The following is a 15683-nucleotide window of genomic DNA, read 5'->3' as shown; positions in this document are numbered from 1 at the left end:
GTTTGAAGAATTGAGTGTAGTGAGAGTAGAATAAACTTGCTAATTTTACATAAATAATATGTAAATATATATATATAGATAAATATTTGATGACTGCATAATTGTTTGCAATATGTAATTCATACCTTGGCCCTTCCCTCCCATTAGCCTTAGACCCCTCATAACCTTAATCCAGCCATGAATGTAAATGTTCACTACTCCATTATAAGGAGGTACAGGTAAGTGAAAACAATGCAAGTAACATTCCACTAGTTTTCATAAAGTTTAAACACCAAATACACTCTTATACATTTAACAAGCACTTTGATCTATACTAATACACAAGTGAATTGGCCATCGGCTCTGGCATGACCTGGCATCTGGTCTGCCAGCGTCACAACCTGTGTCCCTGAGAAAAGACTTGGGGTGAAGCCCCATAGAAACAGGGGGAGCTCATTTTATTGGTTGTATTTATTTGCTCTCCAGCTCTTCAATGAGGAACTTGTTCTTGGCCTTCAGTGCCTGGTAAAGCTGCTCTTTGCAGTACCAGTTCCAGCTCGGCATGAACTCATACAGCTTCCGCATCTTGTCTGGATTGGTTTTCTCGGCTCTGATGCTCTGGTATTGCTCTTCATCCAACATAGTGCCATACAGCATGTCTATGATGCTGTCCACCATGCAGACACGTTGGATCAGGTCTGCTCGGTGCCGGTTCACAAAATCTTCCCCTGAGGAGGACACACCATAAGAGAATGAACTGACAGCCTTGAAGCTTTGACCACTGTCTGACTCCTGTCCTCAAAATCTCCTACCCCGCATCCCAGACTGTTCTCTATCACTACCCCCAGGTTCTAGTGTGCTGGTCTATCTATTCATTATAGATTGCTGCCACATTTCACTGGCTACTCAACATGATTCTTAAAAGAATGGTAGAGTTACAAAAATAAACAAAAATATTTTTAAAAAATCACAGTGAAAACTTTTTAACCCAGGCCCCCAGATAACCTGAACTCTGGCCGCAGTGGGATCTCAGTCTAGTCTTTCACCATCTCGGCATGTAGTCATTGAGTTTATGATTTGTTTCATGCATACATGTCTCAGATATTAAGACAGCTGTGTTGTCACCATGGTAACCTTTCCTCTTGACAGTAAGTCATCTAATTTCAGGACCTGGGCATATCAGGGTTGTGCATAGAAAGATACTACCTATGTGCCTAATGACACCTGAACAGAGTCTTTGCTGCCATGTAGCATCACAAGAACTGATTCTGAGGGGTGGCTGCGCATTGTCCAGGAGTTACTGAATCACCCTCAGCAGACGGCAATGTCGTGCTTTGGGGAATGATGAATACTTGCCTTCAGCTTGCTGTGTCTAGCTAGGATTTTCATTCCATGGTGCTGTGTATAGTCACACAGAGAAAGCAAAGCACTGCAGCCACAGGACTAGGGGGTTACTATAGTCAGGGCTGTACTGTAATAGACAGATATAGCACAGTCACATGGACCTTCCTTTTGTAAATGGCAGAAAATCCCTGTAGGTGAGAAAAGTAGACTAATAGCAGGGAATCCCTAATGTATTGTCAAGGCCCATCACACTCTATGGCAAGTTAGGCTTACATTCTGTAGCAGGATCCCTGGATTCTGTGCAATTTCTACACACATACAACATGACAATCCCAGAATTTAATTATATAGATTGAGGTGGGGGCAGTATAATAGAAATAAGTATTAGCAAAGACCAATGTTTTCCAAGCTTTTGAAAGCTGAGCCCCGCTTCAGGAATGAATCCCTCCAACCTTAACCCTGTCCCTTGTAATCCCTGTCCACCCTCCCACAATTTACTCTCAACCACAAATCACACAGACCTCTGGTAGCCAGCAGGGGCACCACTGCAGATTTAAATAGCAGGAGAGGGGTAATTTTCCATGGAGGTCCAGGGGCCACTTAGGCATGACAGAGAGGTTGGCATTGATGTGAGCAGGGGTCTGCATGGCTCTCCTCTCTGAAGCCTCTGCTCCCTGCCAGGTCACAATGTTACTCAAATGTGGGGTGGCTGAGCAGATAGTCCCCTTAGCAAAATTCTGGTTGGGGCCCTGGCTCAAACACTGGTGGGACTGGTCCACTTTCCAGAAGATGACCTCATGCATAAGAGGCGGGGGGGAAGTTCCTATTGAATTAAGTTTAATTAGCTTAGGAGTTTATAGCATTAAGAATGCATATGTTTGTCTATTATTGTGCAATGGTTTGTTCTTTATGGATAGGTTTACTTGGTACTGCCTCAGTGCAGAGGACTGGACTTGATGACCTCTCAAGGTCCCTTCCAGACCTATGTTTCTATGCTTCTAACAGCATGTGTGTAAGCGCTTTTATTGGCTTTAATACACTTTCTCTATAATGCTTTTACCATCAGAATAACTATGCTTGCTTAGAAAGAGCTGTGAGGTAACTTAATTGTGGGCAATTATGTGTTTACTATCTGTGAAGAGAAAAGTACAGCAGGCCATCTTAGGCAATGTAGTTTTGCCAGAGAATTCACATTATAGTCAGGGAACTATGCAGCCTGGAAAAACTCCTTGCTGACCAGGGAGGGGGAATACAGATGCTATTGCCCCAAACTGTGACACCTTCCTCCACAGTATGCATTAACCTATTATTAATTAGATGCCCCTCTCCATCCTCCCACTCACGGTCAGAGATCTCATACACAAGACAGAGAGAAACTTTCCCCCCTTCCCTTGTGACATACAAGCACAGACCTCCCAGCAACCTAAGATGGACCTAAGATCTCTCTGTTCCTGATACAGGCCCCAGTCCTGCAAACTCTTGGTAAAGTTAAGCCTGTAGGTAAGCGTTTATAGATTGGGGCTGGGAGTAGGTAGTGATACTGCTGTACTTGTGATAGTCTCTAGTCTTGGGAATAGATGGGTACCCTGTACTAATGGTATGACCTTGAAAGGCATAAAGATTTTGTTAACTTAGAACTTCAGGTGTCACAAGGATAGTTCCAAGAAAGCATGCAATTGAATAAGTAGCCGACCACTGTATGAGGGTAACTTCCCATGTAGGTACCACATACCTTTTGCAGACAACTCGGATGGTTTTCCATTTGGATGCAAATCTGAAACGGAAGTTACATTTAAATAACATAGAACGAAATTTAATGCATTTCAATACAAGTTCATTTCTATTTTGTATAGAGCCATCTAGTGATGGAATGATGCATTTGCATCCTGCACTAAACTGTAGTCCTTGAAGAAAACACTGCTACCAGCAGTCATTTTTATGAAGTGCCATTTGTGAAATACTGTAATGGGAGTTCTGTTTGTGTGAGCTCTCTGCCTGTTTCTATTCATGATTCATACTCACTTCACATAATGAGCAGGCTATATCCTCAGAGAAACACAGAACAACGTGCACTGGGGCAAAGAGTCAATTCAGGAGCGTTTTTAAGGAAAGGGAATCCCCTTAGAAACAGTTGTGTTCCAAAGCAGATTAGATTAAACTATTCAAAGGTCCATATAAAGGACAACTTTGTCCTAGTGCAGGGAATGGACTAGATGGCTCAGAAGACCCTTTCCAAACCTAGGAATCTAAGACAGACACTGAGTGTTGGCAGAGGGACATTTTTATTTGGGACAATTATAATCAAGATGGAGACACTGGGGTGGATTAAGGAGGCCTTTTCCCAATCCCAAACTTGTTACTATATTGAATGTTTATATTATGCTCATTGCCCAGCTCAATTAGATGCTTCTTTACAAAAATAAAAATATACTTATATAGACAACAAGAATAGTTTGTGTAGTGTTTTCATTACTTTTGCCAAGCATCTGTTAATAATTCAGTCAAGGGAATAAAGTACCCTCTGCTTACATCTCAAAAATAAAGACCTACATCATTCATTGTTTGCATCTGGTAGGACCCAGAGCCCCAGTCAGCGATCCGGGCCCCATACCAGGCTCTGTACACATGTATAACAGAAACACTCTTCTTGCCTGAAAGATCTCACAGCCTAAAACAAATAAATGCCCCCTGCCTGGCACTCTGGGGGCTGCTAAACTCAAGCCCTAGGGCAGGGGTTCCCAAACTGTGAGCTGCAGTCCAAAGGTGGGCCGCGACACACCCTGGGTGGTCCACCAGCAGAAGCAGAGATTGGGGAGGCATGAGGGGTGTTGTCCCCCCAAACTGTATAAATTGGCAGAGTGGCAGCTCACAATGGCCCCTGCCCAGGGCTGGAGGAGCCCAGCGCCCTGACAAGCAGCAGGTGGAGGGCAAGGAGAAGGGGCAGGCCCTGAGAAGCAACAGCTGTCAGGGTGGCTGGAGGGGGCTGGAGACCTGGCTGGCCTTATGGGTGGGCGACTGCCTGGGGAGCAGCAATCGCAGCAGGGGTACCTCCTTTGGCTCCCCAGGATGCAATGCAACTGATGGGGTCTAACACGGGGAGTGGCAGATGGGGGCTGCCTTGCCTGGCCTGGCCGCAGCGGGGTCAGGAGGTGCAGGGCTGAAGAGCTGCTGTGAGACTCCCAGCTCCAGCTGCTCTTCAGCCCGACAGTGAGCAGGAGCCATGAAACCCAGAGCCCGAAGCCGCAGACAGCCCCTGCCCTGCCCCGTTCATCTCTCACCTTCTCCAACCCGGAAGGCAGCAGGGAAGCCTCCTCCACCTAAGTTGACAGCTGGGCTCCCAGGAGATCTTCCCCTCTGACTTTCCCCACGGAATCTGCCCAAGGTTTGTTCCTGTGCGTGCTCACCTAGGGAACAGGAGATGGAGAGGGAGGAGCCGCTACACACCACTACAGAGCAGGAGCAGGGGAGGGGAGGCGGAAGGAGAGAGCCCTATTAGAGAGCTGACTCTGTCCCCCCCCAACCCTGTGTAGAATGGCCCTGCAGATTGCTATGGTTTGCCCCCATGGGGATGCTGAAACTGCCCACCTGCCTCTTCTGTGGGAAGAAGGGCCGCTGGGGGAGGGGACTTGGGGCACCAAAATACAAGTTCTCCCAGGGCACCATTTTCCTAAGCCCTCTTGCTGGCCCTTGTCCATGCTGAGGTGAGGGGCCACGCATGCCCCGTGGTGTCCCTCTCCCTGATGGACCCCTGTCAATAGTGGGTCACACAGTGCCTACTGCAGCTGCACAGGAGGGCCTCAGGGAAAAAAGTTTGGATACCCCTGCCCAGGGGGATAGTCCAGGGGAGTGAATTCCAAAGGCCTCTAGGGAGATCCCCACTGCCAGCCCTGGAGTGTTCCATTGGGAACCCCGGGCAGAATCAGCCCAGCTCATTGTCACCATGGGGTAGAGGGGAGAGGAACAGGAATGACTAACAGGGTTTGAACTTAGCTCCATCACAGAGCACGTGGATTCTAACACCATGTCACTTGAGTGGACCCCCATAGGCACTGGCTCTTCCACTTGCATGGGACACTTAAAAGCAGCCTGGGGCCAAAGGAACTACTGCTCTCCAGGTTTGTTGGCTACTTAACTCAGGGGAATAAAGTTCCCTCTCCCCCATCTCAAAAAAAAAATTGTCGGCTGTTTGTATTGCATCGAATGTGTTTCTTTAATGAAAAATAGCCTTGAAGATAAAGTTCCTGCCTGGAACCCCAGAAAGGTCTCATGTGGCCAGTCGGCTATTTGGGGGATAACATACTGGGCCAGCCTCTCTGCTGTGATCAGCTTTTAGTTACAGAGCCTTGATTCTCTGTCCCAGCCCTAGCACAGGCTAGAGTAGCCTGGCGGCTGTTCTAACTTGTGCCAGCTGCCACTGGTCCCCAAAGAATGGTGCTGCAGCTGGGGATGCACTCCAGACACCACTCCTCCCCACCTCTCTGTCCATGGCACTCCCTCTGCACTGCTCTGTTGGCTCTACACCCACTGGGGACACCCCCACACTGGGGATTTCCTAAGATGGAGAGTTACAGGCTGTCTCTGCTCCCCTTGAGCCAGCTGAGTGGTGAAAAGGGAGTGGAGCAGGTGAGAGAATCTGGCCCACTGGGGGCATCGCTGCTCTGAGTCCCCCTGGTTCCCTGCTGGGATTCAGAACTTGTCATTCCTGCCATCAGCCTGTTTCTCCTTCTGCTCCTGCAGCATTAGGGCAGTTCCTTGGGCAGACTCCCAGGTTTTACAGTAACTTTAGGTTTCTTACCTTTCTCTCTTTCTTTTCTGAGTTTAGCAGCAGAATGTCGGAGGTTGATCTGAGTGAAAACGTCTATAGTTACATCCACTGCAGCCGCTGCACCATAGAATGCCATCAGGAGGTTCTTCATATCGGTCCTATCGGCATTCTCCAGCCGACCTCGGGGGATGGTACCTTTCCCCTCAAAGTCAGAATGTGATAGTTTGTCTTTAAATCTTTTGATGTCTTCCTGAAGAAGGTTGTCAAGGGCACTTTGAAGCAGGTCACTGATTCTGCTTCGGTTTTCCATCACCAGTATCAGGAAAAAGAAACTAAAATACAAAGTAAATTGCTGTTAATAATAATTAATATGGAATAATCACAATATTTCCCATGTAGAGGAAAGCCATATAACCTTGGGGCTTGTAACTCCTCAGTACTTTGCCTCACAAAGGACTCACTGGACTTTGTTGCTCTGTGCCTCAGTTTCCCCCTTTCTAAAATGGGGATAATCATATTGCTGTAGCACACAGGGGCGTTATACGGCTTAGTTCATGTCTGTAAAGCCTGTTGAGGACCTAGGATAAAAGGTGATATAATAATAATATTTATCATCCAAATGGATCTGAGAACACAAAGGTGGGACCACCCCCATCGCCCCTGCCCATTTAAAATATTTCAGAAAACAACCAAATAAAATCTGGAAACTGTACGTCACAGTCCTGGAGTATGAGGACCTGTGTACTGAGACCCACTGTTAGCTTTGCATGGCCTCAGGAGGGTGTTGGATATCAGAGCAGCAAGGTGAAGGGTAACAATGGTAACTTCTGATATACTGACTAGAGCCCATTCTGACAGGTCCCACAACTATATAAACTGTAAAGTGTTCAGATTAGAAGTAGCCTATCCCCAGAGAATGATGTATTTACCGTTAGCCAGACAGCTATTGGAAACAACAGCTGGTAACCCTCCGCCGATTTGTTCAGTCTTCTCAATGCTCAAAAACAGGCGCCCAGAGAATCTGGAAAGAGGAAGAGGAAACAATTTGCTCAAAGTTTATTTCTGCAGTAAAGGAAAAGTAAAACATCTCCAGTTAAAGCTGACCTTCAGAGCTCCCTGAATTTCTATACCAGCCCTTATACTTTTTTCAGCCTTCGTAGTACTAATTTTACACACACACACACACACACACACACAAACACACACACTCACCCCTTCTCATCCGTTTTTTATTCCTGTTAGAAGCTTGCCTTTTGGACACACTCCTTTGGCCTCAGCAGTTCGCACAACTGTTTTCTGGGACTACTATGTCACAAACTCCATAGACATGTTCATCTCTTTCCCCATCCCACATACTCTGTACAGGGAGAAAATAAAGTAGCAGATTGACAGTAGTGTAGAAGTTTAACCAAGAAAACAATGTGTAAAGTAAAGGGTGTGACGGGGGGGGGGGGGGGGGGGGGGAATGTTCTCTGCATCTGCTTAATATGCAAATAGCCGTGATATCAGCAAGGGGTGGGGCTTCAGTCTCTCTCACTCAGGTTTTCCTGTGACGGGGAGGGCACATTCATTGTTTTAAATTAAAAATAATGAAAACTGTTGTTGTTTTTTTAAACATTAAGGAAGCAGGGGTAGATCTTCATGGACCAGGAATTTCATAACTTTACAAAACAAACACGAATCAGCTTTACAAGTCTCTTTTACAGTTACTCAGGAGGAAGTTGCTGCTTGATAAATGGAGGCTGGGAGGAGTCATTTCTGACACAGTCCTATGAGATTCTTTATTGCCATTGTTTTTCTGGGGCAAGCTCCTTTATTCCCTTGAAGATTTGCCCCTCTTTGGGTGCAACGCCCCCAGTGCTGGCTCACACCCCGACACCATTTGGAGCTTTGGGCTTGTCTACACTGGCATTTTACTCCGCTGTAATTTGCTCGCTCGGGGGTGTGAAAAATCACACACCCCGGAGTGCAGCAAGTTTCAGCACTGTAAAGTGCCAGTGTAGACAAGCCCAAAGCAATTCCCCTCGTGGAGGTGGATTACATACAGCGCTGGGAGAGCTCTCTCCCCAGCGCTCACACACAACCACACTGTACCTTTAAAGCGCTGCTGGGCAGTGCTTTAATGTTTTCAGTGTAGACTTAGCCAAAGGTTCTCATTTTGGTTTTACATACAATATGAATTTACCATGTTTGTTGTTTTTGTTTGCAGCTCCCAGAAACTCCTGTCCCCGCTGAGAAGTGGGGACGGGATGTTCGCCATTCGTTTCAGCAGAGCAAGAAGAAGAATGGTCATAAGGAATCTACTGGATGTTCACAGAACGGGGTGTTTCTGCCTGGTTTGACAGCCAGGGTCCGATCATCCCCTGGGGTAAGTCAGCACAGCTCTGCTGACATCAGTGAAGCCACCCTCATTTACACCAGCTGAGGATCTGGCCAAAGACGGAGTCCCTGCTGAAAAGGACTGGAGGAGCGAGGAAGGACACCAGGAGGTCGCCTGTACATGGGTCCCTACATGAGGGGTTTCAGAGGAGGCCTGGATTTGCTTGTATCAAACCTCCACATAGAGTGACTAAGATAACTACTGCTGCAGAGACCTCATCTGTTGAGATTGGTGATGTGGGTGCAATGGCTCCTCTCTCTGCTTGGTCTCCTACTGCATCCATTAGCCTGTGCTCACAACTCCAGCCCAGACACACTCCCCAGGACACCTCCTTCAGTGCTCTCTGCAGCATGTGTCTTGTGTATCTCAGGCTGGGGGACAAAGAAGGGATTCGGATAATGGGAGGCTCGGGTAACAGAGCAGACACCTTGCGTCTGCAGGAATCAGGGGTCACTGGCCCTGTAGCAGTGTAGGGAGCAGTCTGCAGTCCCACTGACCCGAGAGCGGGTGAGAAAGGCCATGCCCTTGCCTCTCAGGGTATGTCTACACTACCCGCCGGACTGGCGGTTAGCGATCTATCTCGTCTAGTCTAGACACGATAAATTGATCCCCACACTCTCCCGTCGACTCCGGAACTCCACAGCCGCGAGAGGCGCAAGTGGAGTCGATGGGGGAGCAGCAGCACTCGACTCACTGCCATGAAGATCGAGGTACATCTAGGTACACTGTTGATCTAGGTACATCAACTTCAGCTACGCTATTCTCATAGCTGAAGTTGCGTATCTTAGACTGATCCCCACCCCCAGCCCCAGTGTAGACCAGGGCTTAGTTATCTGAACTCCTGATTATCCAAATAATATCTGTGTCCCCCATGCTATTCAGATAATTGGGATTACACTGTAATACATCAAACAAATAAACCCTATGTAAAAAGACAGTTATGTTACAAAGTCAAGCAGCCAAAAGTTAGGAAATATCAAAATTAAAGCTGTCCATGACACCTAGGTTCTGCCACCTTGTGTGTATGCACCATGATACAGTCTTTGATCACAAAACATTTTCCCACAGGACCCTGCCTCATTCACTGGACAGCGAGTCAATATTTCTTTTCATCCTTCTGATTCAATGTATGGCCCCAGGTGTTATTCCACACACAACATGCAACCCCTGCATTGAACACAGAATTATTAATTTCTCCTTGGGTCTTTCTAGGGTGCTTTCACCTTACTGAGTAATTAACAATCTTTGATGAATTCATCTTCACAACATCTGTGTGGGGTTGTTGTTACCCTCATTTTACAGAGGAAGAACTGAGGCACAGAAATTAAGGCTGAACTTGGGTTACCTAGGGCCTGATTTTCCAAAGTATTTACCATTTTAGAGCACATTATATGTTCAAATGATGGCTCCAACTGACTTCAGTTGCTGTCATGAGTGTTCAGCACTTCTGTAAATCTGGCCCAAGGTGTCTCACACGTTGGGCACCCAGAAAATGAAGAACACACAACTTGTGGCCAGTTATGAACACTTTAGTCTGCAGAAGAGAAGAATGAGGGGGGATTTGATAGCTGCTTTCAACTACCTGAAGGGGGGTTCCAAAGAGGATGGATCTAGACTGTTCTCCGTGGTACCAGCTGAAGGAGTAAAAGGTCTCAAGTTGCAGTGGGGGAGGTTTAGGTTGGATATTAGGAAAAACTGTTTCACTAGGAGGGTGGTGAACCACTGGAATGGGTTACCTAGCAAGGTGGTGGAATCTCCTTCCTTAGAGGTTTTTAAGGTCAGGCTTGACACAGCCCTGGCTGGGATGATTTAGTTGGGGATTGGTCCTGCTTTGAGCAGGGGGTTGGACTAGATGACCTCCTGAGGTTCCTTCCAACCCTGATATTCTATGATTCTATGATTCATTCTCTGTCCATGCGCTGTACATGTGGAACCTGATCTTTACATTCCAGGTGTATCTTGTCCATAAGTCCCTAGCATCAATGTGTTGCTACTTATCTTAGCTTTCACACAGACATCCTGACTCCAGCATACTGTTTGTCAAGCCCCTATTTACAACTTAACCTTCCATTCACCTTCCCAATTACACCCACTAAGAAATGAGGCAAGTTACATATGTCAACCCAGACCTAAACCCCAAAACTGAGTCCCCAGTTCATTAGGAGAGTGTGGGACTTGGCTTACCCCCTGATTGTCAGGTGCCTGGCCCTGCTCCAGGTTCCCGGCCCTGCTCCAGGTTCCCTCCCTTCTGGGCCTCTGGCGCAGTCACATCACCCAATTAGAATCCCAAAATAAGATCTCCCCTCCTGGGGTCTGGTTTATTAACACACAAACGATACCCTTGCCCTTGCTCAGGAAACCCCCCACCCACCTGCATCTTGTCCTCAGACTTCCACAGCCCCCCACTAGATTTTGTGCACAGAGTCCTTCAAGGCAGATGTTCCACAAACCTTAACTATTTGTGTCAGGGTTTCCCCAGGTCCTTCTCTTAGATTCCACAGGGCACAGAGGTTCTGGCAGCCCCTTTACCCCTAAAGGCAGGGGTTCCCAAAGTCCTACACACCTTGGGTGCAGGGGTCCCTTGAGCCCTCACATAAGGGACAAAGTTCTTTAGCCCCCTGGCTGCATCGCTAGTTGTTGCCTAAGCCCTCCCTGTACTCCAGGCTCCAGCTGTGGGACCACGTGTTATCGAGCAGCTGCCCACCCTCAAACCCCAAACTGTTCTGCTTTATGGTGCCCAGGGCTACTTCAAACTTCTCCCACAGGCCTCCTGAGACAGCGTCAGCCAATCACAGCCCCTCATAAGCCGCAGTCCCAGATTCCCCCTTAGAACAGGGCCAAACCAGCCCCCCCCTTGCCACTGCTTTGCCTGGCTTCCTCCCTGCATGCACAGAGCTGTTTTTTACCCCACTTCCCCCTTCCCAGCAGGCCTTGCTTCTTCTGAGTCACACGTTCCCTCTGGGTACACAGCCCTGAGAACGCCTGGCCGTACAGGGGCTGCAACCTCACAGCAACAGCACTGGCTAGACTAGGTTGAGACAGCTCAGGCATTTTTGCCGTTAATTAGAATTCTGCACAGAGCGACAAACCAACCCACATCTCCACCCCCAGCGCAAAGAATCCAGGATCAAAATGAGAAAAAGGAAGATGGTGCAACCAAGGACAGTAAAACACTTAAGAAGAAAGGTGAGAAAACCCCACCAAACACAGATTCAGAGATTTGAAGGCCAGAAGGGACCATCAGATCATCTAGTCTGACCTCTTGTGTAACACAGGCCATAGAATTTCACCCAGTTAGCCCTGTATTGAGCCCAGTAACTTGTGTTTGATTAAAGCAGATTTTCCAGAATGGCACGCAGTCTTGAAGACTGTAAGAGATGGAAAACCATCGTGTCACATGGTAGCTTGTTCCAGCCCATTAATCACCCTCACTGTTAGAAATGTGTGCCTTACTTGTCTGATTTTAACTTTCAGCCATTGGATCTTGTTATGCCCATCTCTGCTATTTAGTAGCTAGTATTGTCTTCCCCAGGAAGATACTTCTAACTCCATGGTCAAAAGGACCTTTTTGCTCATGGAGTAGAAGTGGAAAGGACCAAGAAGTGACTTGATCAACTGAACAGACTGAGCTCTTTAAATCTCACTGTGAGGCACTTTTCTCCAGCCCTCAAACAGAATTGTGGCTCTTCTCTGCAATCACTCCAATTTTTCACCATCATTTTTAAGATATGGACACCAGAACTGGACTCAATATTCCAGTATCGATCTCACCAGTACCATATAGAGCTAATATCTCCATACCCCTACTCATTATCCCTGGTTCACACTTCAGAAGGATTCCTTTAGCCCTTTTTACCACAGCATCACATTGGGGTTCATGCTGAGTTGCTCGTCCTCTATGACTCCAAAATCCATTTCAGAGTCACCAGATACAACCCCCCATACCGGGGGCTCAACCTGCACTCAATGTTCCTACATGAAGGCTCGTGCTCGCTGTTCCTCCCTCCCCTCACTCACACCCAGAGCTGCTGGGTCATCTGGGAACTAGAGCAAAGGGTAGAACATTCCACTCCTTTTCGGGTTCGGTATTTGTGTGTGAAGATACAGACTACAGCAGATACAATCCTGGGCTCAGATCTGTTCCACTTCAGGAGACAGTGGAGAACTCACTAGAGCCGTGGGTCTCAAACTTATTTGATCAGGTTCCCCTCCATTGTGTCTGTAGTCGTGTACCTCCTCCCTCCCACAAGTACATATACCGCCACCCAGCTCTGAAGGCAGAGCAGAAAGCAGTGGCTGCTGGCTGACTGGCCAGCTCTCAAGGCAGCGCTGTGCAAGCAGCAGCACAGAAATAAGGGAGAACTGGGGAACCAGAGCTCTTAAAAAACCACCACCAAAAAAACCCACACAAAGCTCACGCCTCCCTTGACACATTCCCGTGCCTCCCTTGGAAGGCCCGCCCCATAGTTCAAGAATGGCTGCACTAAAGAGCTGCACCTTCCCCATGTTCTTCACTCCTAACCGGAGACATGACGGTCCTTTAAAAAGCGAAACCCCTGAGCTGACCTGCCGTTAGCTGAGTACAGTATATTTCATGTTTCAGTCACCATGCAGCACTGAAGAGAGTTGGTTAAATTTGAACTATGATAATTTCTCATCTCAGACTGAGTGAACAATTTCCACAAGCTGGCAAAATTCAAGGAGCTTCACTTTCTAAAAGTAATTCAGGCTCATTTCCTGTCTGGCTCTCAGCACTGAATTCACCTCGTTTCCCCTCCCCTTTTCCGGGTAAAGAAAATACAGTCTTCCCACCCCACCCCCACACAAACACAATGCAAAAAGAAACAGAACAGCCGTAAAACAAACTTAAGAAAAGAAATGCCTAGTAAATGGCCAGGAACACACGGCTTCAGGAGCAATATTGATGAACACATTTTACAGAGATCAACAAGTTCTGTAGTGAGCTATAAAATACTCTGATCTAGTTTAGTTACATGTTTACCATCCTCACATACTTTGACCCAAATGTTCAAACTTGGATGCTAAAAAGTTAGGCTTTGTCTAGGTGACCAGTTAGTGTGTGGCAAGCGGGAGTGCAAATCTGCCCTGTGCTAGCCTGCCATGCACTAACTGTCCATGTGGACCCTGCCACTGCATACTAAAAGTTCCCTAGTGCACTTTGATCGACCCCTATTTTAAAGTGGAGTAGATCAAAGTGCACTGGGGCAGTGGTTCTCAAACTTTTTTTTCCTGAGGACCACGTGAAAATTGCTGAGGGTCTTGTCAGACCACTTAATGATCTTTCCAAATGTTGTTTGTACCTCACCTTATGTGTGCATCTTCTCCAGGGTCCAGGCACCTAATTAGTGGAGCCATGCCCACTAATTTAGTCTCTCTAAATTAGGGAGCAGACAAGGCTCCACTAAGTAGGTGGGAGGCCCTTCGTTATCTCATGTGCAGCCACCCAGGCATGCACCTTAGAGGGAACGATCTGCAGACCACCTGAATGGAGCTCGCGAACCACTGCACTAGGGAATTTTTAGTACCCAGTAGCAGGATCCACACTGACACTCAGTACATGGCATGCTAGTGCACTGTAGATTTAGCTTGCTGCACACTAACTGGATGTTCAGACAAGCCCTAATAAACATGGCCTGATTTGGAGAGCTGCTGAGCACTTACAAATCACTTTGAAGCCAGCAGATTGCCAATTCGAGCAAGTTTACAGCGAGTTTCAGAATATTTAGTGCTTTTCTTATAGTCTCAGCCCCTAGAGTCCTGCAGTTTCAAGAGAATTCTAGCCCTCATGGATTTGGAGAAAAGCTTGATTAACATCAACATCTACATCACCTATTGCTAAAGCAAGTCTGTGGTTAGACATCTGCCAATGATTCTATCCTAAAATATCCAAGCCCAGTATCAGTTCAGTGCCTGGTATCATTATGTACCAATTCCCTTTCTTGAGCAAGCTATTCCCAGTTCTCCAAAATCTAAGGTAACTGTCAGGCTATTTTATCTATGCTATTTTATCTATAGGCCTACTTTACTTATGCTAACTTGCTTAAGCCAATGTCTGACAGGATACAGGCCTGTAGGTTCCGTGTGTTACTGCTGAGTAAAATAAAAGGCTAAGCTAGCTCCATGGACTGCAGTGTCCATTCACTCTTCCTTTCTTTTTCTCTGTTTGTCTGTTAATCTTTGTCCCAGGATTAATTGTGGCAAATTTCCCGCGAGAAGGAGGGTCCCTTTAATTAATCTGTGAAAGCATTCCAGATGTGTGTTCTCAAACTTGCTTATTGAATAACATAATGTGAGGTTCTGACATGCAAGTATGCTGTCTTTAGAGTGCACTAAAAGCCACAACATTATCCAACTTTGTAACTAGTAAAATAGAAGCTGACATCAACACAGCAGTGGGAGAAGACTGAGCACCAGTTCTGGAGTTGGGACACGGACAATAACAATAACACTGTGATTCTAATAAAAAGTGCTTAATGATGACATGGAGGACTTGTCTTCACAGGACTTTAGTGTGCGGCAAGCAAGAATATGAATCTTAAGCGCAAGAGCTTCCATGCAGTAACATCCCAGGTGGACACTGCTACAGTGCACTAAAGGTTCCATAGTGCGCTTTGACATAGTCCTTTGTAGACAAGCCCTAAGTTAACAGACACAAATTAAAGGGACCCAGCTGTCACTTACCCCAGTTTCTGAAGTTTGCAGTTTGGATGTTTCAGTCCCCACACAGCAGCTGCACTCCTGAATATTTCAGCTTTTCCATCAGCAGGTTCAGTTCTGTCCGGATCTGGCTGGTTCTGAGAGCAGAGGAGAGCTCCCTGCAACAATCAGCTGTGTGACAGCAATACTCACTCTGCAGGCGCTAGAGAGAAAGAAGGAATAACTGTTTATTGTTGACTCAGACACCTCTGACATCCGTGAATATTAGGAGATTCTTTGCTCAGGACATGCACAGTTAAATCACAATGCTCCATTGGCATGACAGGCCCCTGGCGGATTTCCTTTCCATCTGTGCCTGGGGTGTTGGTGTGACTGAAAGCACCCCTGTATTCACACCCTACACACTGTTGTAATGATCTTTGTACAAAATATGCCATGTGAGGTATCATTTAAGAATTAACAACTTGCCAGTCAATAATACCATGGTGAACTGTGTGTAGCAATATTATAGGTAAAGTTATGAATTCAACCTGTACG

The 15683-nt window shown here is 46.8% G+C and overlaps 1 protein-coding gene across 5 annotated transcripts; it reads right to left on the bottom strand.

The window, feature by feature from the left end:
* Positions 1–232: 232 nt before the first annotated feature.
* Positions 233–15275, bottom strand: LOC102936095 (apoptosis-associated speck-like protein containing a CARD). 5 transcript variants are annotated; one of them, XM_043549328.1, is made up of 6 exons: positions 15171–15275; positions 7018–7109; positions 6119–6420; positions 4602–4727; positions 3056–3097; positions 236–707 (listed from the first exon to the last, which is right to left on the bottom strand). In XM_043549328.1, exons 3-6 carry the CDS (start codon positions 6396–6398, stop codon positions 451–453), a joined length of 705 nt encoding a protein of 234 aa, XP_043405263.1. In that variant the 5' UTR covers positions 6399–6420; positions 7018–7109; positions 15171–15275; the 3' UTR covers positions 236–450. The 5 variants fall into 5 exon arrangements, with proteins under 5 accessions (XP_027690326.2, XP_043405263.1, XP_037755413.1 ...); XM_037899485.2 differs by lacking the exon at positions 15171–15275 and adding an exon at positions 13076–13162; XM_037899484.2 differs by lacking the exon at positions 15171–15275 and adding an exon at positions 7301–7537.
* Positions 15276–15683: the final 408 nt, after the last annotated feature.

The sequence above is a fragment of the Chelonia mydas genome, chromosome 6 (assembly GCF_015237465.2).
Source record: "Chelonia mydas isolate rCheMyd1 chromosome 6, rCheMyd1.pri.v2, whole genome shotgun sequence".
NCBI lineage: Eukaryota > Metazoa > Chordata > Testudines > Cheloniidae > Chelonia > Chelonia mydas.
This window is presented reverse-complemented; position numbering and strand designations above follow the sequence as displayed.

Bases quoted from the DNA above. Each gene is read 5' to 3' on its own strand.
- LOC102936095 (XM_043549328.1), bottom strand. From the start codon at position 6,398: ATGGAAAACCGAAGCAGAATCAGTGACCTGCTTCAAAGTGCCCTTGAC. The intron at 4,728-6,118 runs GTAAGAAACCTA...CCTGTTCCCTAG, and splicing joins CAGAAAAGAAAGAGAGAAAG to GTGAGCACGCACAGGAACAA. The intron at 708-3,055 runs GTATGTGGTACC...TGTCCTCCTCAG, and splicing joins ATCCGAGTTGTCTGCAAAAG to GGGAAGATTTTGTGAACCGG.